The 25,358-nt window shown below is 31.1% G+C and overlaps 1 protein-coding gene across 1 annotated transcript in view; it reads right to left on the bottom strand.

The window, feature by feature from the left end:
- The window catches only part of MMP16 (matrix metallopeptidase 16), a 388,493-nt gene that overhangs the window by 15,504 nt on the left and 347,631 nt on the right, over positions 1 to 25,358 (bottom strand). Inside the window, exon 7 of the mRNA XM_031947021.1 lies at positions 15,800 to 15,938. Within this exon, the coding sequence (XP_031802881.1) occupies positions 15,800 to 15,938 (139 nt within the window). The remainder of the gene's footprint in view (positions 1 to 15,799; positions 15,939 to 25,358) is intronic.

Raw genomic sequence — 25,358 nt, forward strand, 5'->3', positions numbered from 1 at the left:
CCTTATGATTCAGCCTCCAAAGATGAACGATGGAATGAATGTGTCTCTGGGTCTCTTCTGAGTCTGTGTCTGGCCCTTCTGAGTCTCTCTCCGAGCCGTTCTGAGTCTGCCTTTGGCTCTGTCAGGCCTTGGTCTCAGTGGAGGAATTGCAGGAACCAGGCCAGTCACAGTGCTGATGAAGATGGAATTGAATCTCTCTCTCCTGGGCTATGAGAGTTTGAGTTCTTGCCTCCAGTACACTTGTCTTCTCTGGCTCTGACTCTTGCTGAATTCTATGCTCTCTTATAATTACGTTATCATAGGTGTGAATCTCGTAGAACTATATTAAGTACTAAGTACATGTACTGAAATAGAGAACTATTAAGCACCATGCTAAATTAGATAACCATTGTCTTTGTCAATTCCATTGAGTTAGCACCTTGTAAGAATCCTTGTTTCAAATACAAGAGTTCTGGCCCATAACATAGAAGGAAAGTTATTTAGTCCATGCCATATATAAAAGGAATCTCCACTATCTCTTCTTGAAGAATATCAAGAAAGAGAAATTCATCATCACCTGAGGCAGTCCATTACAATTTTGGAAAACACTAATCATTAAGACAATCAATAAGACATATAAACCTAATATCTTTCAATTTCTACCAATTGTTTCTGGTTTTTCCTTTTGGGGTTCAAATGAAGAAATCTAAATCTTTCACATGGCAGATCCTCAAATATTTGAATGCAATTATCATAAACATTTTATAACTCAAACTAAACATGCCTAATTTATTAATGTGGTTTTCATGTAGTATGGATTCAACATCATTCATCATTCATACTGACTTTTTAATATGCTTCTTAAACTGTAACATCCAGAACTGATCTTGATAATTCAATACATAATCTGATAAGGGCAGAATATAAAGGAGTGATCACCTCTCAGAATCTGGAAACTATGCCTTTCCTAATGTACCCAAAGAAGAAATTAGATTTTTTTTTTGCTACCACATTACACTTAAATCTCATGTTCATCTTCCACTAACCCAAGATATTATTCAAACTGTTCAACCCAGATATTGTTCAAACTGTTGTCTGACCACATCTTACCTATTCTATATTTTTTAATTGATTTTTTAATTCAAGCATCAAACCTTGCATTTATTCCAATCAAATTTCATATTAGACCAATGATCTAGCCTATCAAGATCTTTTGGATTTTGCCTGTTATGTAGAGAATTAGCTTTTTTTTTTTTTAACAAATTTCTGTTTTCCTACATATTTGGTGAACATTCCACCTATCCCCCTATTCAAATAATTAAAAGAAAGAAGTAAAACAGCATGAGACCAAGACTAGTTCACTGGAACAGTACTGAAGACCTTCTGCTAAGTTAACATCTTAAAGCATGAATGACAACACTTTTTGTGTCTGACCATTCAGCCTATACTGAATCCATTTAATTATATTATTATCTAAGCCCCATATCTCAATAGTTCACATAAGAGAGTGGGATATGGTAATAAATGTTTTGCTAAAATTTATTAAATCACAAGGTGTCTATAACATTCTCCTAATTCACCTGTTTGATAATCCTGTCAAAAAAGAAAATAAGTTTAGTTTGGCATGGCCTATTCTTGGTGAAGATTTGGTGGTTTTATGTATTTATTACTCTCTTTTCTAAATATTCCCCAGGTTTCTATTTAATGAAGGATTCTCAATTTTCCTAGCAATCAAATTGAACTCATTGACTTAAAAGTTTCCCTGTTCCCTTGTTATTTTTGAAAATTATATAAACATGTTCCCTTCTTCAGGCTAGTTCTACTCTCCTTCTTCTCTGTGTTCTTTTGAAGACCACTGACATGTGTCTCAGTAATTATATTTGCAAGATGAAGTTCATCCAGGCTATATTATGGATCATAATTCTATTGATTTATATAGGAAGTAGGCCTATAATGATAATAAAACTGAACAACAAATTAGCCTAAAGGCAGGAATGCCTTTTGTCTATCTGAACTATAATGTAGGATCTCATTCTTTTTGAAGTAAAATGGCTGTATACTTATTGTGTATCTAATTTATATTTTAATGTATTTAACATCTACTGGTCATCCTGTCATCTGGGGGAGGGGGTGGGGGGATAAGAGGTAAAAAATTGGAACAAGAGGTTTGGCAATTGTTAATGCTGTAAAGTTACCCATGCATATATCCTGTAAATAAAAGGCTATTAAAAAAAAAAGAAGTAAAATGGTTGATAAAGAAGTAAAAACAGGTTATGTAATGATAATTCTTTGAGAAAATACAATGACACATTTAAATAATATACTATTAGACAATAGAATTTAATTTATCATATTTACTATGTGTGAAATGCCCATGTCACAAGTACAAATCTACCCTATTATAATATCTTGCATAAATATTTTATAAGGAAACCTAATTTAACCCCAAATTTCCAGGATAGTGCCCAGGCCAAACTCAGTGGGACTGAAAATCTATTAATCTGTTTAAGAGATTTTACTATATTTCAGTTACCCTTCTCTAGCATTCGACAAGAGAAGTTTTATTATCATTCTTTTTAAAAAGGAAAGTTTGTCTGCTATCCTGGACTTTTGTGATTTACTATGTGTTTTTCTTTTATCATACTCTTCATTAGGGAAAGGTATATAGTTTCAAATCCCACATGCTGGTTTTACAGAATAAATCTTTTATCAGTTTCTCTCAGCTGATTGTCACCAATTTTTAAGCTGTGGCGCTCTAGCATGCATCAGCATATTCCTGCTTGTTCTTCTTTGGTTAATCATAGTATCATCCATTCTTTCCAAGGCAACCACCCCATGGTTTCTCCCTAGTCTGGCTGTCAAGTTTTTTCTAGACAGTCAGAACTCCAGGCTGCCTACACTGTATTTGGCTTCAGAAATTGTTCATACAGCTTTAGTCTGTATATTTTTCAGGATGTCAGCAGGAAGGGAAAGATGTGTGAACAAATGAGAATTACAGTTCCTGTAAGAAATTCCTGTCATTCTACCTGTTTTGTTTTGTTTCCATCTTCTCTAGAGGTGCATTCCTATAGTGGAAGCCTAGTGTTTCCTTTCAATGATGGGAGAGAGAATTCTGAATTTCCTTTTAAAATGACAGACAATTTTCTACAGAATATTTCTACCAACAGGCTTTCTTTCTTTAACAGCAGAAACCAAGGAATGGAAAAATTTCCAATAATCCTTGTTAAATAGGATTATTTTAATCAGAAAAACTCAGCAGACACACATTAGATTTAACACTTCATAAAAACATTTTAGAAGCTATGCACATCATAAGAAATAAGAGAAGCAAATTACCAGTAAAGTATTTGTAGTATAAAACTCTTTTTTTAATGAAATCAAGTTGAAAATTATTGTGATTTATACATTTAATTTTCCAATTCCATATAAACAAAAGGGGGGAGAACACAACAATTAAAAGAATCCTTTTTTTTTTTTTGTCCTGATGAGGTTAAATTAAGCTTTCATTTACAAGGTGAAGAGGTTTGGTTTTCTATTAAAAATGAAAAAAAATTATATAAAAGACTTTTTAAGGGCAAATGAAATGTACTTCAAACAGTAATTACATTTTGTCATTAAATAGTTATTCTATTGTCTATCAGTCAAAAGACAGTTTAATTTGGTCTGCTTAAGGTTTTTTCCCTTGATTTCATTTCATATGGACATTCTGGACCATAAGAAATTCTTCAGACATTAAACTGGGGTCAGACTCTATGTCATGGTTAGTTGAATTAAGATAATTATTCATGTACTATGCAGAATGTAAGAAGAAGATGACACTAAGAAAACACATTCACAATGAATCAGCTATTTTAAGGAATCAAGAATGAAGATGTTTTAAAACATTAAAGCTTAAAATCATGATAGAGATAATCCAATTTGATAATGTTCTGCACAGAGAAGGTGCTTAATGAATGCTGATTGAATGAATGAATGAATAACCAAAAAAAATTCTTATTTTATAAACAATAAAACAGGGAGTGAAGCTTACCAAGGTCATGTAATGTTATGTAATGCTAAAGATAAGACTGTTAGGCAGGTTTCTGGAATATGTGGAGGTAACACAACAGGTTTTCTGGAATATGACTACACCTGCCCAAGCAGAATCTGTGTCTTGAGTATTTATCTACTCTAAAATTTTCTATCCACCTCTCATATAACATTACTATTCTATCATCACTACATTGCCAAAGAACCTATAGTTATTTGGAAGGCTGCCCTCTCTCATGTTTATTATATTAATTACAAGCTAATTTGCTTAACCTTCAATGCCAATTCTCCACCAATTTGTCTGATTACATTTCACCAACACCATCACTCATCATTCCATGTTCCTGACACACAATTCTGTTTATTCTCTTACTTTCATAAAATTGTTGAGTTCCTGCTTTAAAATCACTTCCATTCTTCTCATTATCATTTCTAAAAACTTTTCTTATTTAACTTCCTCCTAAAAGCTCAACTTTTCTGGGCTACAATTCATAATTAACCCCATCCAACTTCGTTGAGTACTAATTCTGTGTTCCTTCACCACATATATCCTGTTGATCCTAATTAACATTCATTTGTCAATTACTCTACAAAGGCTCCTAAATGTTTATATATTCTCCATTATACCACAACTGCTTAGGAGCAGAATTTCCATCATGTTATATTATTCTGTCATACCTAAGTACAGAGTTACACATGTGAGATCGTCCAATAAGTATTTAGTGGTGTCATTTTGTAATAGTTATTTTCTATTATGACAGTGAAGCCTAACCCGCATCTGAAAAAGAACCTTACCAATAGAGTCACTACTTTCATTATCTGTTAGATTCACATTAAACACCACATATGGCAATGAATAAACTTGTTTAATAAGTAGGCATTGATTGAGTTCCTTTTGGAAAGATCTCTTGGTACGAAAAATATATCTTAAAAGTCAGTTGGAAAAAATTTTACATTTTTCTTAGAGAACTTTATCTATCTGGTATTGTTTTTAGGTTGAATACTTAGTTCATTTGAATAAACATCTAACTTCAAAGTCCATATGGTTTCCATTAACAATCTTTATGATTTCATGTCCTATTTAGTTCCAGGTGGTAGGATATAGCAAAATAAATAAGATTTAAATATCATAATGATAATAGGAAGTAACAGAGATTGAAAAAAATTCTGAATTTTTTAAAGTTACATTACTACAAAAATATTTCAACATATAAAGTAAAAATGAAATAGATATGAAAGAATATTATTGCCTTCCCGAATCTTGATAAAGAAGTATGGAAGACTTAATAAGTGAATAAATATATAACCAATAAATATATAACCAAGATAAAAGCACATTGACCTTGGATTGAAGTACTTATTCCATTTTGCCAAGTAAAGACTGATAGTAAGAAACCACATTTTTCAAAAGAATATGTGTAATATAATGCTCTAAATCCTTGGTTAACAGCAAATTCAAGGAATAGATAGACAGATAGATCTATATCAATCTATATTATTCTTTCCAGTGAAACTCATCAAATGTCACCTTTTCATTTTACTCTAAACTGATAATCACTGCTTTCTCCTGGTAAGCAGTCATAACAGGAACCCATCTCTAAATAAAATTCTATTTAATCTCTAATGTATCAATTTAGTTCATGTATGACTTTCACTTCACACATTGCTATAATATGACCTCAAAGACACTTAATGGATCAAAAATATCACAATGCAAATGACTACTTATAGGTTTTGCTTTAAGACACATATTGCATATTCACAATATAAAGGAATTCTATCAATTATATACCTAAATTTTATGAAAACAAAAACTTTTCCAGAACTTAGCATAATGCAAGCAACAATAAAAGAAATTTGTTCCAAAGTGATAGAACAAGAAGGGAAAGCAGAAATTTAAAAAAATTCACAGATCTCCACTTTAAAGAGAGTCAACATGGAAAACACATAGTAATATTATTGCTAAATTTTAAATCCCGACACTAAATTCTACAAGAAACAACCAAAAACAGAAATCCAAATGTGTTGGAGCTACAATTAGAATTCTATAGGGTTTATTAGCAACTACAATAAAAAACCACAAGTCCTGGAATAATATATTTTGACAATCAAAAGAACTAGGCTTGTGTTCAAAAATATCATATTTAGCAAAATTTTTCATAATATTGAATGAAAAAAATTGGTCACTCCACAAACAGATTTTTCAAGACTTTGTATCAAACAAACCTGAACTTATTAGAAAATTTAATATATAAGAACCAACATCAAGTATTAATTTCAAGGGACTCAATAAGAACAAATTGTTTATGCTTTTTACATGGATATGAAGACCATATATTCAAGACACTCATTACTAATTGGGTAGCTCTAAAATCAGATTTGGGTAAAGCCTAGGATGATCTGATTCTAAAAAGCAAAATAGTCTTGGAAAAGGTAAAAATAGTAATTATGCTGTATGAATGAGGTGCAAAGTAAGAACCAAACAGAAGCATTAGAGAGGGGAGGAGTATTAGTAGTTCTGAAAACCTGCTCATGTCAGGAATAAGTTAAATAGCACCTTCCAAAATCTGTAAAGTAATAAGGGGGAAGGAATAGAATAAGATAAAGTATAGAAGAGTGTGTAGATTTATGGCGGTGGGACAAGGTGTATAGATTAATGTGAAAGGGATAAAGAGGGAGGAAAAATTAGCATAGAATAAGATGAGGCTAAAAGGGCTTAGAGTGAAATAAGGTCTATAGATTAATGGGAATGGAAAAAGAAGGAAGGAAAAGGTCAGGGGAAAAGATAAGGAAGGAATTCATGGATGGGGGAAGGTTAAATAATAGCAAGGCAAATTAAGGAATAAAATTCAAGTAGAAGAGTTAGCAGGGATAGGAAATGAGATATATACAAACTATAACAAAGATCAGGGAATTTACTAGAAAAAAGAAGTAGGGGTGGTAATCGTTGCTCTTAGACAAAGCAAAAACTCAAAGATTCAATTGAGAGAAATCTAAATTACATATCATCCATATTAATATTATTTTAGATGTATGCCTATGTATGTGTAAATGTGTATGTATGTATGTATACACACACATACATATGTATATATACATCCATGCTTAATTATAGGTCATTACATTTGAGAGTTGGGGGAATTAAAGGGAAAAAAAGAATAAAGTAAAAAAATTCATAGCAGAGAACAAAAGAATAGTCTATAAGAAAGTAAAGAAAAGATGGAAAGTCATGAAACTGTTCTATTATTACATATGTTTTTTTGGCATGGAAATTTATTATTACATATTTTTGAATCCTCCCTGATGTTCTACTAGGCAAATAACCTGTTTTGTTTTGTTTTGTTTTCCTTTCTTGTATTTTTCTATTTTGTTTTTCTTATTTTGTATTTACTTTAAATTTCTTCATTTATTACAGGACAACAATATTCTATCATATTAATATGCTGTAATTTACTTAGTCATTTCCCAAATGATGAGAATATCTTTAGTTTCTAGAGTTTTGCCATCCCAAATGATTTTGTACAAACAGGATCTTTTCCTATTTATTTAATATCCCTTGAGTATAGAACTATAGTAGTACAGTTGAGTAAGAGGACATGCACTGTTTAGTGATTTTTTTTTTTTGTAATGACTGTCTGACAGTCTGACAATTTTATTTTTGTAACTGTTTATATCTCCAGAGATAAATGAAACAGCTTTACTTTATTTCCTATTACAATCCCATTTAATGTATGCCTTTCATGTCATTCTTTCATAATTCTTCAGTCCACATAACTAATGAATATATCTATCTATCTATCTATATCTGGCTTTTATAAAATTTTCTAAAGTTATGTCAGATGTACTTGAATATATTCAAATAATGACCAGGCTTAAGATATAAGGTATTTAGCAGTGAGAGCAGTATGCTGCTTTCATGTACTACAATTTTGTCAAAGGACTCCCTTAATAGAAGGAACTAAAAGTGGCCCAAAGACAGGTTTTCCTTTTATTTTGTTTTGTTCTTCATTTTAAGGAAAGGGATCATTTATCTGATTTGGTAAACATGTCAGAATAAGATATCATTTCAATTATGGCAGATCAATGCCAAGACTAAAAATAGACAAAACCTGTAACAAGTGAAAAGAGGGTTTGCTTAAGCAACAGTCTTTACAGAATCATTTGCATGTACAGGTAGGTAACAAAAGTTACCAACAATTGTTACCAAAATTTTTTGTAGTATTAAAAAAGAAAAAAAAAAGTTCATGTGATAACAGATTGCATTAAAGGAATCAAAGAGTACAAGCACTACAGAAAAGTCATTGATAAGCTAGAGAATATTCAAGAGTAAGAACATTAGACTAATATTTGGCCTGGAGTTTGGCCATATGAATTTCAGTTGAGTTGAGAGAAATGGAAATGTTTATAGATATTTTCTAGGAAAATAGAGATGTTTCATTATAGGGAGATATAACAGCTATGTACAACTATCTGAAGAGTATCACTTGGAAGAGATCAAAATTGATCTGTTTGATTCCCAGGGGAAGAACTAAAAGCAGTGGATGGAAGAAATAGAGAAGCAAAATTAGAATCAATATTAGGGAAAATGTCCTAACAATTAGGACATATTATAGGATAGCACTGTCAGAGGACTCAGTGGATTTGGGTTCATAGGACAACAGTATAATTACCATCGCAATGACACTATTTGTCTGTACCATGTTCAAATCACTTCTTATCACTGTGCCTCAATTTTATCATTTATAAACAGAAAAGACTGGATTAGATGATTTTTTTCAGGTTGAGTGTAGCACAGTTGACAGCATGATGATACCTCAGATATCTTCTTAGCTATGTGATCTTGTGCAGGTCATTTAATCTCCTCAGACTTATTTGCTTATCTATAAAATGTGAAGAATAAAAACAGCTACTATCCAAGGTGTTTGTAAAAGACAAATGATATGATATATGTAAAGAACTTTGCAAACCTTCAGTTGTTATATATATATTATTATTACTGTTACTATTTTAGAGCTGCCCAGGATAGAATGAGCTATCTCAGAAGGCAGGGAGATTGTACATGTAAGAAACTGAGGTACCAAGAAATTAAGTTATTTGCCCAGATTAAGTGTCTAAGGTGGGATTTGAACTGAGATAATCATGCCTCTAGATTCTACATGCTAGCCAGGACTACTATGTTGTATATTTTTTTTAGCATCTAGTACATAACAAGTACTTAATAAATGTTAATTGAATTGAATCTAGATAGCCAGAATGCAAAGTAGGATGTTTTTACTTCAAAGCCATCACTCATTCTATACTTATGTTACCCTGACTACTTCTTAAATAACTGTTTTCTTGAGTGTACATACATATATACATTCACATATGTGTGTGTATATATATAAATCAAATAATTTAAGAAAAAGAATTTCAAGAATAAGGACATTGAATTTCCAATAAGAATTGATTTTCTTTTATCCATGTAAATTGCACTTTATTTCATTTACAATTTATAGTTTGAACTACACATTTTAAGAAGCAAAAATTGCTACATTCCCAAGTTATTTAAATTATAACTCCTTCCTTTTGTTCAAACTCTCTATTTCCATATTAGGAATTTCTAAAATCTATAATACATATTTGTATTTACCCTTATATGTTTGGGGAATAAGTGCTGAGGCATTGGTTAAAATTTCAATCTACTCCACAATATTCACTGTAAAAATTGACATTAATGTCATTCTACTTCTCCCTAGTTATGTTACTACTTTTCTATGGTCCCAATATGCTCCCAAGAATAAAGTGTGTACTTGTAGCTTAAATAAATGCTTTCAATTAAGCCTATATCCCAAAAATTCTCATGAAAGCTTAAAATATGGTTAATAATGTGCATTTTCATAGAAGAAAAGATAAAGCAAAACCAAAACTATGATTATAGATCAATGGAAGGAGCAGAAGGAAAGCAATGGAAGTATTACCCAAGATGGGGTAGAATGGGAAGGGCAGGAAAAGGTAACTAAAAGTGGAGAAGAAAAGCAACATTGAAATTATTTATAGTACCTTAATTGCTAAAAATTCTGAACAGTCATTTGGTATGAGAACAGATAAATGTAAGAAACAAAAGAAACTTCTAATGTTTCATAAAATCAGGACACATCTGTGAATAGGTTACTAAGAGCAATTCTGAAAACATCTCAATAAATTAAACAAAAAAAAACATAAAAACTCTAACAGGTATTATAGGTAATTAAAGGGGATAGAACAATTATCATAAGAGAAAAGATTGACAAAACCAGAATTCCTGTGTGTAAATGTTGAGAAGTTATAACAGTAAAGATTTTTAAAACCGTAGACACTATCACATTTAATCTTAAAAAAAATCTTTGAAGTCAGTGCTATTATTCTTGCTGTACAAATTGAGAAATTAAGGAATAAGGGAATTAAATAACCAGAAGAGGAATATAAAGTTGGACAGTATCTGAATATTGGATGCAAAGTTTTTGACTCATAGTTTAGCTCTGATCCAAAAGAACACTTATGGAATCTAATACATTATGGAATATATATATATTCCATATATATATATATATATATATATATATATATATATATAACTATATAAATATATTGGAGGAAAAACAAATGAAATTCATGGATAATTGATAATAACGGCAATAGATAATAATTAATAAAAGTCATGATGTTTGAGGTATATTTCTAAGTGTCTAAAATTGATTATATGGAAGAAATGGAGAAGATCAAAAAAGTTTGCAAAAATCATTGTGAACTTCTGGGTTTGTAAAGTTCAACTGAGGAAAAAGGAATGATATTAAAATTATAAATGTATTATCAGTCTATGATAAAAATTATCCAAGATAAAAGAGGGACCAAAGATGTAGACCTAGAAATGTATGTTCAGGAAGAAGTGGAAAATAATGCAAGGAGATGATAAATTTTGGGATACTTCTTTCTAGTAAATTTGTGAAGATCAAAAAAAATTTTTCATATTTTCAAAAAACAAGAATATAATTTATCACCTTCCCACCTTCCTCAGAAAAAAAAAATAAAGAAAAACAAAATCCAGGTAAGTAATATGCATAGTCAAATAAGACAAAATGGTCACATACTGTAAGGTCTGGAATAGCTCTCTGGAGGATTTTAGTACCAGCCTGAAACCTTGATTATAGCTGAGGAATGAAGAGGTGAAACTCACATAGATGGTCAAACATGGAGTTTATTTATTTTAAATTCTATCAGCCTTATATACCCTAATATCCTTACATAACTATATCATGCACATGCGGGACCACATAAACTACTTGTTATTATGTGTAGATGTCTCTTTGACACTTAGTATAATAACTCTTTTTTAAAATTACAACACTGGTTATCACATCCCCTGACTTCTCAGGAAGGCTGACACACCCTTAGGGGTAATGGAGAGCCAAACCAGACATGGTCAGCTGGTTCCCTGCCTGGACTGGAGGGTCTTATACTCATCTAGAGTTCCCCCACTATCTATGACTTTCCACAATGTACAAAAATGATATATGTCTCAATTTTCATGGAGTTAAGAACTTTTAGAATACGAAAGAGAGAGATTCTTAGAAAAGGAAATTGAATTCAGAAAATGACAATTGAAATTGGAAGCTCAATGCTAGAAAGCTGAATAAAACACCATAACACAGAACAAAAGGAAATCTACACAATTAATAACAATAAGCAGAAAATAAGATGCCCTATCTGAATTGTATTTTCAGACGGTTAATGCATAGAGTAGTTTTTGCTTAGTAAAAAAGGGTATTGTCAGGAAAAAAAAAAAAAAAAAACAAAAAACTGATATGTTTTCTTATGGTGCTTTAGCAGAAAATGATAATAGATTAGATAGCTTTTCAATTTTCTGATTCACCCTCTTGTTATTCATGTATGTAAATCTTGCGATGGAAATTCTATTGATGCAGATAGGTCCACCTTTATTATGATGATTCAATAACTATTTAGTCCCTCTTGTGTACCTTATTACTTAACCTTTCCCATATCTAATGATTCTATCCACCACTGCCGCATTAACTTCCTAGATACATAATTCTGATCAAGTTTCCAAAATGTTCAAATATTCTTCAAAGCTTAGAAAATAAAGTCCAAAATCTTTATCTTGGCATTCAAAGCTCTCCATAATCAGACTCCAGTGTTCTTGTTTTATTTCTCACTGTTACAAAGATTAACATTAGATCTGGCCTCAAGAAATAACTCACAAGATAGTAACAAAGTATTTATCTGTAGCAATAAAATAAAAAAGAGATCAGATCTGGATATGTAGACTATGCATGTTCACAGGAAATTAGACACAGCAGAACATTAAAAATGGAAAATAAATTAGAAAGAAGGATAATGGTTCAATTACTATAATGTATAGTGATTGATATTAGGTAATATAGGCTTTACATGTACAGTAAGGCATCTAATAAAATAATTAGATAAATTCATATTTTCTTTATGTTACTCCACTGTCAGTGGCTATCAATCACTGAATACTTGGAAAACACCAAAGATACAAAGAACCAGCAAAAATAAATCCTGCTCTCAAAGAGCTTGCATATGAGTATGACATAAAATATAAAGAAATATGAAGAAAATAAAGTGCTTCTTTTTGGTCAGCTAGGAGGTGAGTGAAGGTGGTAAAATTTGGGAGCACTAGGAAAGACCTATAGAAGATAGTGTTTCACCTGAGTCTTAAAGAAAACCACAGTTTATAAGGGGCACAGGTTATGATGGAGAGAACTGTAAATATGCCATTATAAACAGAAGGAAAAGGGAGGCATAGCATCATGTATGAGGAACATCAAGTAATTAATTATGAATGACTGGACTGTAGAAGAAAAGGAAGGAATTAAAGAATTAAAACACCACTAAGAAGGGGGAAGGTATGGGACAGATTGTGAAGAAAGTTAAACATTCAAAAGCAGAGTTTACATTTGAACCTAAATATACATAAAAAACATCTTCTGGGATTTATCGAGTAGGGGTAAACGTGATATGATCACACCTCTCTTTTAGGAAAATCACTTTGACAGTCATAAGAAGGAAGACTTAGAGTGGGCAAAAATGAGTTAGAAAATCCAACTAGAAAAACCTAGAAGGCTTTTGCAACAGGTCATCTGAGAGCCAATGAAGGCCTGAAATAAAATTGGGAATGTATGAGTAGAGAAGAGATACATTCAAAAGATATTTTAGAAAAAGAAATTATAAGACTTGGCAACTTATTGAGTCAATCATTTACTGAACACCTTCTTTGTGTCACTGTACTAATTGCTGGTTATATAAATATGAAGAATGTCATAATCATTCATTCTAATGATCTTACATTCTAATAGGAAATAATAAGTCCATTACATATATATGTACTATTCACATGGTACTTAAAAATATAAGATATTTTGAGAGAGAGCATATAAGCATTTAGCAGATCAGAAAACACTTTTGAAGATTTTGCCCAAACTATATATGACACAGAAATAAGGAGGAAATGAATTCCTGGCATAAAAGATGGATGGCACAAGGTTATGGAGATAAAGTGTTGGTGTGCACTTGTGGTGGTGCCTTGATATTAAAGTGTGGGAGGAAAATTAATATCCAATGAGACTGTAAGGATAAATTGGAGTTGGTTACCTGGAAGAATGACATATTTATATTTATGGGATATTATTTTGGCAGCCACTGATGGTATAGGATGAAGTGAAAAAGGTAACAGAGAGATTAATTTGAGACTGCTTCAATAATCTAGATCAGAGGTGATGAATATCTGAAGTAAATTGCCAACTGTGTGAGTATAGATAAGGGATTGATTATGAGAGACATAAAGTACTAAAGGTACTGATTAGTTATGTGAGGTGAAGAAAAATGAGAAATTTAAAATAATGCTACAATTATGAGCCTGAGACACTGGAAGGATCATGATACCTTTGACAGAAATAGGGAATTTTGGAAATAGGAAGTGTTTAAGCAATGGCTACCATTGATGCTTGGCAAATCCTTTTTTACTTCCAATTCATAAAGTCCCTCTTTTCTTTTGAAATGCAGTTCAAGCAAACTCTTTTGCATCAGGCCTTTATTGACTACCTCCTCTGGACTGCTGTTATTCTCCAAATAAAGTAAATTACACCCAAGCACTTTATATATATGTTAAATACATTTATAAATATCCCTGATATCTCTTATTGCAATGTAAACTCCTTGTGAGTAAAGATTATTTAATTCATTGTACTTGTTTCCCTAGCCCCTGGTACAATGCATAGTATATTACTGTCCCTTAATGAATTCCTGTTGATTTATACAAGCATATATATATATATATATATATATATATATATATGTCTATAGAATTGTATATTGTTAACAATTATATGGTGAAATTGCCCATTATAATCAGTATCAAATCCATGCCTAAAATCAGCTCCTATTTACAAATCCAGTACTTGCTGCACTATACTTTTATTGAATGTAGCTCCGACAGAAGTATTTTTCCCCTAGAGAATCTTTTTTTAAAGAATTTGTTAATATTTTTCTGCTTTTTTTAAAATTAAAAAAATGGAAAATTTCAGTCTAATTTAATTGTAAATTCAGAGAGAATTATATTTAAAAGTAAAGTGAAATAAATGTCATTTAGTATAATGCTAATTTGAATATTTACAAAAATTTCTATAAAATCTATCAACATAGTACTCATTCCTGTTTTTTACACTATTTGGACACATTCAGATTTCTTTGACTGTAGAACTTTGTAAATATTAGTAATTTGCAATACAATTAAAGACATCATGGCATGGAGGAGATGACTTTTTTCTATTGAGCTCATCTAGATTATTCAAATATATTTGATATTTCAAATTATTCAATCCATCTGGTACCAATATTAATTAGTTTTGACAATTTCATCAGAAAAATCACAACTATCTACTTCACTGTGTTGAAGAAGATAGAATGAATCAATGACCATATCATTACTATCAGTGTTTATGAGGTGTTTACAGTGTTTATAGGTGAATAGCATATTACATTTTTAAATGCACTATACTTATACATTATCTCATATGATGAGCACATCAAGCTAGTGAAGCAGGAGGAGCAGATATTATTGTCTCCTATTCTAAAGTTCATAGGATCTTAGACTATTAGAACAGGAAGGATAAGGAAACAGACACAGTTTCCTAAAGTCATATAACTAGCAAATGACAGAACTTGAAATTGGATGTAGGCCTAAGTAATATTAATCCTAAGTAATAAGGTCATCCAATACAACAATGTACATTTTAAATTTAAGTAATCTGATTTTCACTGTTTTGCTCAATATAGTAATTTACATTTTAAACTTAAGTAACCCGAGTTTCATTACATGACTTGATTCCATGGCCATAAAGTTAACGAAAAGGATAAAATTCTGGTTGTACGTCTTCTGACTTCAAACCTCACTGCTCAAACATTGTGTACTATTACCATGAAATATTCTTTTAATTATAATATACTGTGTATTTATGTACCTATAAGTACATGTGTAGTTATTACTATACATATGAAATATGTGTGTATGGAATTCAGAATTTCCTAAGGCTTTAAATTATTGAACGTTTACTAATTTTCTATGGTTAAATGTTTCTCACCAATTGGAACAGCTACTATACATATAGATGTAGTTTTATATATACACTACATATATATATGGAAGTATATGCATGTTTGCACACATATTTTCCAAAGATTCCTTAAAAACTCCATTTAGAATTTCAATTAGTCAGATATTAATTAATTTTACCTTTAAAGAAGACAAAATTTCCATCACTGTTTTCATATACCGCATCAATACTTGGAGGTAATCCCCGCCAGAAATAAGTAATTTGCATGGGGTATCCATCCATCACCCTGTTGTTCCTCACTCGCCAAAACCATTGGTCCTAGAAAGCAAACAAAAGGGTCTCTTAGCAAATATACAGGCCCTTTGCTCAAGCTCAGCCTTAGCCTTCATATTTAAATAAGTTATAAATGCTAAATACTAAATGAATTTTCAGTGATTATAAAACACTTTTTAAAAAATCAGCTTGCCCAATCCCTAGGTTAGATAATCTATGGTTTATGTATTAAAATATTAATTCCTCAAAAATTCCATGACTCATTTCTGTGTGGATATCCTTGCTACTGATGCAGAATGAAGTTACTCTTTAATTGGAACGCATGATTTTTGGGGACCACAATTAAATCATTATCTGGTACCCAACTTTCTGGTAATAAATTTCTCTTTAGACAACAGATATACATTCCATATTGTGTCTTCAGATTGTCAGGACCTTGAAATTCATTGGAATAGCTTTTGATGATATGAGGTTACTTCCACGTTAAAATAAAGCATCAAACTAAGGCTTCCATTTATTATTGATTCAATTATGATACTTAGAATTTAAACATCATTTCCCAGGGATTATTTCATTTTTGTATTTATATCCCTATGACCCAGTACTAGATTTGGAACATAATACATGCTTAATAGATATTTGATATTTATTGATTATACTGTCCTACTAACCATCCAAGAAAGGGGAGATAAATTGTCATTTTTAAATAGGAAACTTTAAACAGTAACTCTAAATAATAATGGTTGAAAGACAGAAAGAGAGAGAAACTGTTAAGTAAGCTGACTCCAAGCATTTGAAAAAATTAATAATTCTTACACAGAAGTTCAATAAATAAACAAAATCTTGTTCTCATAAAACTAACTAGGATAGATGAACATAAAGAAAACAGATAAAGTCATTTTTTTTTTCTGGTTAACATAAGTAACATGAATAACTCAATAATCCCTAATACATGAATGGACAGGTAAAATTGATTCACAGGGTGTCACAGATAACAGAAATTCACAATCAAAAGGGACTCCAGCAGTCATTAACCCCCACCTAAAAGTATTTGAGTGGCAATTTAAAATTTGTTCTAAAGCCTTGAATTACTCTCCCCTTTCCTTTTTGAAGCAGAATAATCTATTTTTAAACTGCTCCTATTGTTAGCTTTTATTGTTCCTTATATTTTAGTTCAGTGCAGTGGACTGTGTCAACTCTAGTATCAAAGGTCAGAGATTAAATCCTGATTCAGATCTTTATTACTCATATGGCCTTGGACAAGTCATGTTATTTTTTGATTTTTGGTTTCCAGATGTTTAAAAACAAATGGGCATGAGGTTTAACTGGATGGCTTTTAAAGTTCCTTCTATTTCGAAATCCTACAATTTGAAGAATATGACTCTGTGATTTTAACTCATAACTTGTAGTTTTGTCATCTGTGGACAAGTAGAAGAATCCAATACCTCTTTCATATGACAGTCATTCAAATATTTGCAATCATAAATCATTTCCCCTTAAATTTCTTTTTTTCAGGACAAAAATTCCCACTTCTTTCACCTCATCCACATATGTCATTACTTTCATCATTTTCAACACAATCCTTTGGATTCTCCCAAGTTTTTTTCTGTTTATCTTAATATATGTTATTTTTATCATTGATTCGTAATTTTAAGTTAATGAATTTTCTTTGGAAGTCTTTAGAAGACTCAAGTTTCTGGAATTCAAAAAAATGTACCCCAACTAAATAGGGTTAAATTTTGGGAACTCCTACTTGGTTACTTTTAAAATTCATTTTTCTCTAAGATTCATTCCATTTTCTTCCATACTGTTTACTAAGAAAACTTAACCACAAGGAACTCAAGTTGATTTCTTATAGATATAATTAGATATTTAAATATTAAGAAAAGTATATACTAGATCAATCTTTTCCTACAAACTTCTCCTACGAAAAACATGCTGAATACCAACTACAATCCTATGATATCCTATTTGATTTGAAGTGTGCTTTATAGTGGTATATCATCATAGGTATGTAGGAATCTTCTAAAATAATTTTCTCAAATAAAAAATGAGGATTGTTAACAGTGAATAGCCAGTAATCCTATAGTCAAGCAAATACTTCATTAAAAGTGATCAAAACTTTAAATGCTAAAATTTCTCATTCATATGGGTTTTGAGAGAAAAGAGTTATAGACGCTCTTTGTTGGTAAGTACTAGCACTCAATTTTATTTCATACTTTTCTCCTCTCTAAACCATTCCTCCCCTGCAACCTAAGAGTGAATAGAATCATAGATATGCAGTGATCTATAATCTAGTTTACTTCCTTGCCAAAGGGTAAGTGAAAACTTAAACCAACCAAGACAAATAGTTACATAGTTCCTTTTTGACAATATTTAGAAATATGGACTCTGCAACTTTCTTTTGTGGTATGTTTTGGTATTTTATCAAACGACGTATCATATGGTTTCACTGGGAGTCCTGATGCTGTTTTCCACAGTTCTTTATAAACGGCAGTTTGATTATATTAGATTATATTAGTCCATATAAAATAAACTATATGCTTCTTACAATAATTGAATCAATTGATTCATGAGGCATCATGTTAGAAAAGAAAAAAAGAAAATAACTTGAATAAGTCAATGATTCCTAACTATGTTTCATCTCCTGATGGTTCACTCATATGTTCTGGAAAACTAGTACTAAGAATAAGAAAATTTTCTGGGGATTTTCACAGGATAATTGGTATCTAAGAGTTACATTCATTATGCTTTTCTATATTAAAAGAGAATATTTTATACAAGTTCTATCTATCTATTTATAACTTTAACAAACAGCTAGAATTATATCACCTCTAAGAGAAAGGGGGGAAACATTTCAAGGAAAAGTTTCTAAAAACCAATGCAGGACAAATTAGCATTGCCAAATAATTACTGCATTCTAAAAAGAAATGCTTGAAAATAATTTTTGCATGGTGCTCAGAATTAACTAGAGAATGGAAACATAAAAAGTCATATTTTAAAAAAGACCGTGTTCTTGAAACATTACAATCTTTCTCAGAAAAACAATAGCAATGACATTTATATATTATATGTATTTATATATAATATATATATAAATCATATACTTTCTCTTCTACTGTAATGGTAAACTCTTAATACCACAATTAAAGTATATTGTTGGAACTTCTTCATCAGAGCAAACATACATCCAAAAAAGCAAAATAAATTGATATCAATTGATGATTTTTTTGTTTGTTTGTTTTTGGTTCTTACTGTTTGAGAGCATCATTGACAGAGATTCAGATTGTGGCTACATAGCATATGGCACCAGTCAAATGAGCCATGATCAATCAGTTTAATCAAAAGTCATTGTAAGATTGTTTTAGAAAGACTTCCTATAATCAAAGATATAGAACAACCTCCAGGGGAAATTATTGTCATTATATATATATATATATATGTATATATGGAAAATTATAGAACAAGGACTTTAGCTCATTCCTTCTCAGTCATTACCTATGAAATCTTGCGAAATTTAAAGAAAAAACAACCAAAGTTCTTGATAAAATGGTATATGACATTGGAATTTCCATTAACTGTTTTCTTATTAAAATACATTGTGTTAATAGCAGAAAAGCCACCAAGTCCTCTCCAACCCCTGCTCAAATACATAAATGAATCTGTAAGGTCATCAATGTGGTCTAGTAACACAGGTAACAAACCATCTATATTTGGCCATCCTGAACTACTCCTACAATGTCTTCTTCAATCTTGACAAAGAATGTTAACCCAATATGAAGGAGGTCTTCCTCAAAACCCTAAGAATATAATCTCTTTAAATGGGGGGGGGAGGGGAGGAGAGAGGGAGAAAAGGAGAGTAGGAAGGAAGGAGGAAGGGAGCGAGAGGGAGGGAGAGGGGAGGAGTGAGGGGGAGAGGGACAGACAGAGACAGACAGACATATAGAAAGAGACAGAGATAGAGATAGAGACAGAGAGGCAGAAAGAAAGAGAAAGAAGAGAGAGAGAAAGAGAAAGAGAGAGAAGAAGGGAAGGTGGGAGAGAAATAGGGACAGAGAAGGAGAGAGAGGGGAATGCTTTTTATTTTTTATTTTTATTTTTTACTTTTTTTTCCTCTTTAATAACATTACAAGTACAAGACAAATTTAGATTTCTGAGAACTACACGGAAGAAATTACAGATGATATTAATGTAAGGAAGTAATGTTACTGCAGGATATTGGTTTTAAGTTGTTGTTTATCTGCTTTTCCAAGTAGTACTGAGATTGCGCTCAGTGTATATTCTTTTAGTTTGTTTCACCTTTAGCCTCAAGAGTAGCTGGCTGGAGCTGAAACAGGGGCATATAACTAAAGAGTACATGTAAGTGATTCTCATAAACATCAAATATATATTCTTTTTTTCAATTATATGGTATTCTACCAATGTGAAATAACTAGCTATAGAAAGACAAATGTAGAAAAGTTCTTCCTTGATGGAAAATTAATCCATGTATTAGTGAATTGATGTAAAGATATTTTTAAGTAAATATAAATTCAGTAAATGTAAAATGTAGTAAAATATCTCAAAATTTTCACTTTGCTTTGATTTTTCATCATATCATGTATAGATATCAAGACAGAACTATTAAAATAAAGAAGGTACAATAATGTCATTTATCAGTGGAACAGTTTAGCTATATTTAAAAAACAACATGGGCAAAACTTTGGATACCAGCTGGTAACTTTTTTCTATACTTTCTTTTTTCTTATCACATAAAATTTTTAAGTAAAGTTTTATGGGAATAATTTCCACATTAATGAAATCACAGAATTTTGAAGAGTTTAAAGAATATGTCAAATGAAAGCATTTTCATAACTTTTTGCTTGTGTCATGCATGAACCTCTTTGGCAGTTTGGTAAAGCTTATGGACCCTTGTCAGAAAAAAAAAAAGGTGTTTTATTACATAAAATAAGGTAAATGGAATTACAAAAGATATTAATTATTTTGAAATTTTTATAAAAAAAATTCCTTCAAGGTTCATATATTCTACAGTTAAGAATCAATGGGGATTTTAAACCTAAACTTTATTCTCTAAAGTAAAAGAATATTACCCAAATCAAGTCAACTAAGATTAACAAAAGAGTAAAAGAAAAAAAATTAAAGTAATGAGAACATTATGAGGAAGTTTTTCTTCATTTCTTGGATAATTAATATCCAATTACCACTTCTCCAGGCCTTGTATTCCTATATGATTTGTCCTAGTCTAGTCTAGTATTTGCAAAAATCTAGTCAGAGAATGAACCAATCTGTTTAAATTTTTCAAACTGTTCATTTGTTTTAGAATCTTGAGTCTATTAGTGCAGAATAAGGTTAATCCTTATTCGGTTATGTTAATCCTTGTGTAGTTTATCATTCTCACTTCAAGACCAGCTAAACCCTTTTCTGATTCTATAGGTCCTTTACAACCCATCTATAAAAAAATTATGAAAAAAAAAAACTAGAAAAGGGGATCCAGAATCTTAAAGAGCAAACGATTCCTTGAGAACTAGAATTGGACAAAGGCAAGTCAACAAAGTTATGAGACTAAGAAATAATAAAACAAAATATAAAGAATGAAAAAATGGAGAGAATGTGAGATACTTCACATAAAAAACAACAGATAAGGATAACAGTTCAAGAGAAAATATAAGAATAACTAAGATATCTGAAAGCTCTGATTAAAGAAAAGAATCTTGATATAATAATAGAAGAAATAATTGAATAAAATAAAAGAACAAAATAGTATTAAAAAAGAAGAGAAAGTAAAATAGAAAAAAAAATCACACAAGACCTAAAAGCAGTTACACTTAAATATTGCAAGTATTGTAATACTTTATATATTGAGTGTATATATTTAAATATATGTGTGTTTATAAGTATATTTACAAATATATGTATATGTATATGTTAAATAAATATATCAGTGATTAATTGTAGCCTTGGGGAAGTAGGAGGTAGTGGAGGGAAAAGAAGAAAAAAATTAAAAAGTAAAAAGTACATAGCAGAGAATAAAAGAAAGCTACAAGAAAGCAAAGATGGACATCTCTGAAAACAATGTATAGTATTTATTTATTATATAGGCTTTCTTGAAATGGAAATCTATTGTCTCATATTTATTGTCTCATATATGGCAATGTTTATTTTTTCCTTACCTTTTCAGTTTTTTCTTTTTCTATTTTGTATTTAACTTTTTTACATATGTATTATTTAACTACTATTTTTCTTCTTTTTTATTATAGCTTTTTATTGAAAGAACATATGCATGTAATTTTTCAACATTGACCCTTGCAAACACTTCTGTTCCAACTTTTTTCTTTCTTTTCCTCCACTCCCTCCCCTAGATGGCAGACAGTCTCATACATGTTAAACATGTTAAAGTATATCTTAATATAGTTAAATTAAAAAAAAATAAAAAAAGATTATCTGAATATTTCAGCTTACCTAAAAATGAGCATGGATGGGCTAGATAAATTTAAAAGAAAGCAGAGACTTTGGAGCAAAGGAAAGAATGACAATCCATAGTTAGGAAGTATGGTGATAGTCAAAGATATTAAACCTTTGCTTAAAATTCAGGTTTCAGGAAATCATCAACCATGATACTTTACTTTAGTTTCTACTTTTCAGATATTTCCTTCTCAATAGTTATGTTGACACTCTACAAAAAACTTCTAACCTGGGGTTACAGTCCTGATTAGTGACTTTCTTTTTCAGAACACTCTGAGGAAAACTCTAGTTCGTCTGCTACTTTCTGTCTATTGTCTATTCACCAAATGCTTTGCTGCCTTGTGGTATGCTTTTGTCCTACTCTCCATTTCTGTCCTTCCCCAGTGTTGGATTCATGAACCACAATCAAATTGACTTGGCCATTGTTCTTGAATGGAATGGGTCAACTCATTACCTGAAACTTTTTTCACTACCATATAACTTGTCTGATCAAAGTGCCCCTTTTTGGAAACTACTCCTTTGGTATGATTTTTCTCCTATTATAATATGTTTATTGAGGGCAAGGCCTCTTTAATTTTATATATGTATCCTCAACATCTAATAGACTTCTTGAATATTTCTTAAAATAAGTTTTGAAGAAAGAATTCATAAAGTTTAGTATTGTTCTACCAATCTTTGATCTATTTTATCTTTTAATCCCAAACTGTATTTTCCAAGGTAGTTTTTCACTTGCAAGAATTTATTTTGCATTGAAATAACTGAATACTAGAACTCTATCTCAATTAGAAATATCTTTTCAAGTTGTTCATAGGATGTATTTATTAAGTTCATTCCTTGCAATATAGTGCATTGCATATACTATAGCTCATGGTGGTCTATTGGTGCTCATAATAGAAAATTTTTTCTCCCAAGAAAACTTGTGAGCCATTCATCTATTATATTTAGCTCCAACTTTTTTATATGCCTGCTTTTGTTTATTTATGAAGAGACTGATTTAGTTCTTCTACTAGTGTATTAACTCTTTAGTTGTCAAAGATCTACCATTAAGAATCTAAAGAAATAAATTATAGTTTGTGGAAGTTCCCAAACAATGATTATTTTGTACTTTCTTTCCCTTTATGCCACTCTATCACTATTATTGCAGAAGCAAACAGATCTTAGCGGAACTAAGGGAAATTTGATATTTTTGTATACTGTAAACTAAAATAAAATCATCTTTTGGTAAAAAATAATCATTTCTGGAGATAAATCTCAGTAACTAAGCTAGTATTCATATAGCAAATTCACACACAGTCATCATGTTAAAAGCCTTTCTAATTTAGTAAACCTTTCTAGAGCTACTATTGTCTGGTTCATATAGCTATTGTTATCTCAGTCACCTTCAAACCAAGATGAAAAACTAAGAGTTCAACTTTTGTATATATGAAAGAAAAAATGAAGAAGAATTTATTAAAACTTGTAACAATGGTAAAATTATTAATTAATTTGAAGTGAATGGGCCTGCTGATAAATTAGGTAGAAAAGACAGGAATATCACCACAATGATTCACCATACCCAGCTAGTAGAATTTATATTATTTTGTTTAGCAGATTTGATTCTCTGCCTTACTATATCTTTATTTCTTTATTTCTTTTTTGTCAATATCTGTCCTATTTTTGACTGAGGCAAAATCCAGATTTCCAGAAGTTCTTGTTAAAGAAGCAGCAAAATATATAATAGAACTTGTTAAGAAATAGATACTGGGAGCAGGGGAGGTAGAGAATTAAAGAAACAGCAGAATGTTTCTTAAATTTTTCCTTAATTAGAGGTGGAGTAAGATGGCAGAGAAAAGGCAAGAACTTGCCCAACCTCTCCCCCAAACTGCTCTAAATTCCTTTAAGTAATGACTTTAAACAAATTTTAGAGGTTCAGAACACTCCAAAAGACAGAGTAGAACATTATCTAGTCGAAGACAACTTAGAAGCTCAGTAGAAAAGGTCTGTCACCAGGGTGGGAGTGTCTGTGTAGTCCCAACCCAAATTCAGCCTGGGCCTGACTTCTGAATCAGAGGTAGTACTGGTAGTTTCCAGACCTCTCAGCCTAGAGATACCAAAGAAGAGCTGAAACATTCTAGAACTCTAAGCCCAAGAACAGGGAGGTCAGTGGAGAGGGTCTGTGGCAATAAGATGGGAGTCTGGTGTGCAGTCTCAGTGCATTTGTAATTTGTAAATCTATTAGTCTACCTGAAAGTCATGATCACAAAAGGAGCCTGCACGTCATCTTCCAAAAAATTATCAAGGAAAACAGTTCTGACATTCTAAAACCAGAGAGTAACATAGAAATTGAAAGAATCCACTGATCACTGCCTGAAAGAGAAGCCAAAATGAAAACTCCCAGAAATATTATAGCCAAATTCTAGAATTCCCAGATTAAGGAGAAAATATTACAACCATCCAGAAAGGAACAATTCAAACATAATGAAGCCACAGGCAGTACAACACAAGATTTAGCAGCTTCTACATTAAAGTATCAAAGAATTTGGAATATGATATTCTGGAGAGCAATGGAGCTCTCATTTCAACAAAGAATCACCTACCCAGCAAAACTGAGTATAACCCTTCAGAGGAAAAAGTAGTCATTCAATGAAACAGGGGACTTTCAAGCATTTATGATGAAAAGACCAGAGCTGAATGGAAAAATTGATTTTCAAATACAGAACTCTGAAGAAGAACATGGTAATTGGAAAAGTGATATCATAGAGATTTAATAAGATTTATCTGTTTACATTCCTACATGGGAAGATGATACTTGTAACTCAGAACTTTCTCTTTATTGTGGCAGTTGGAAGGATTATATACAGACAGAGGGCAGTGGTTTGAGTTGAATATGAAGAGATATCTTCTTTTTTTTAAATGATGAAATTAAGGGATGAGAGAGGAATGTATTGGAAGAAAGGGAAAGGGAGAAGTTGAATGATGCAAATTTTCTGCCATAAAAAAAAAAAAAAAAAAAAAAAAAAAAAC

The sequence above is a fragment of the Sarcophilus harrisii genome, chromosome 1 (genome assembly GCF_902635505.1).
Source record: "Sarcophilus harrisii chromosome 1, mSarHar1.11, whole genome shotgun sequence".
Classification (NCBI taxonomy): Eukaryota; Metazoa; Chordata; class Mammalia; order Dasyuromorphia; family Dasyuridae; genus Sarcophilus; species Sarcophilus harrisii.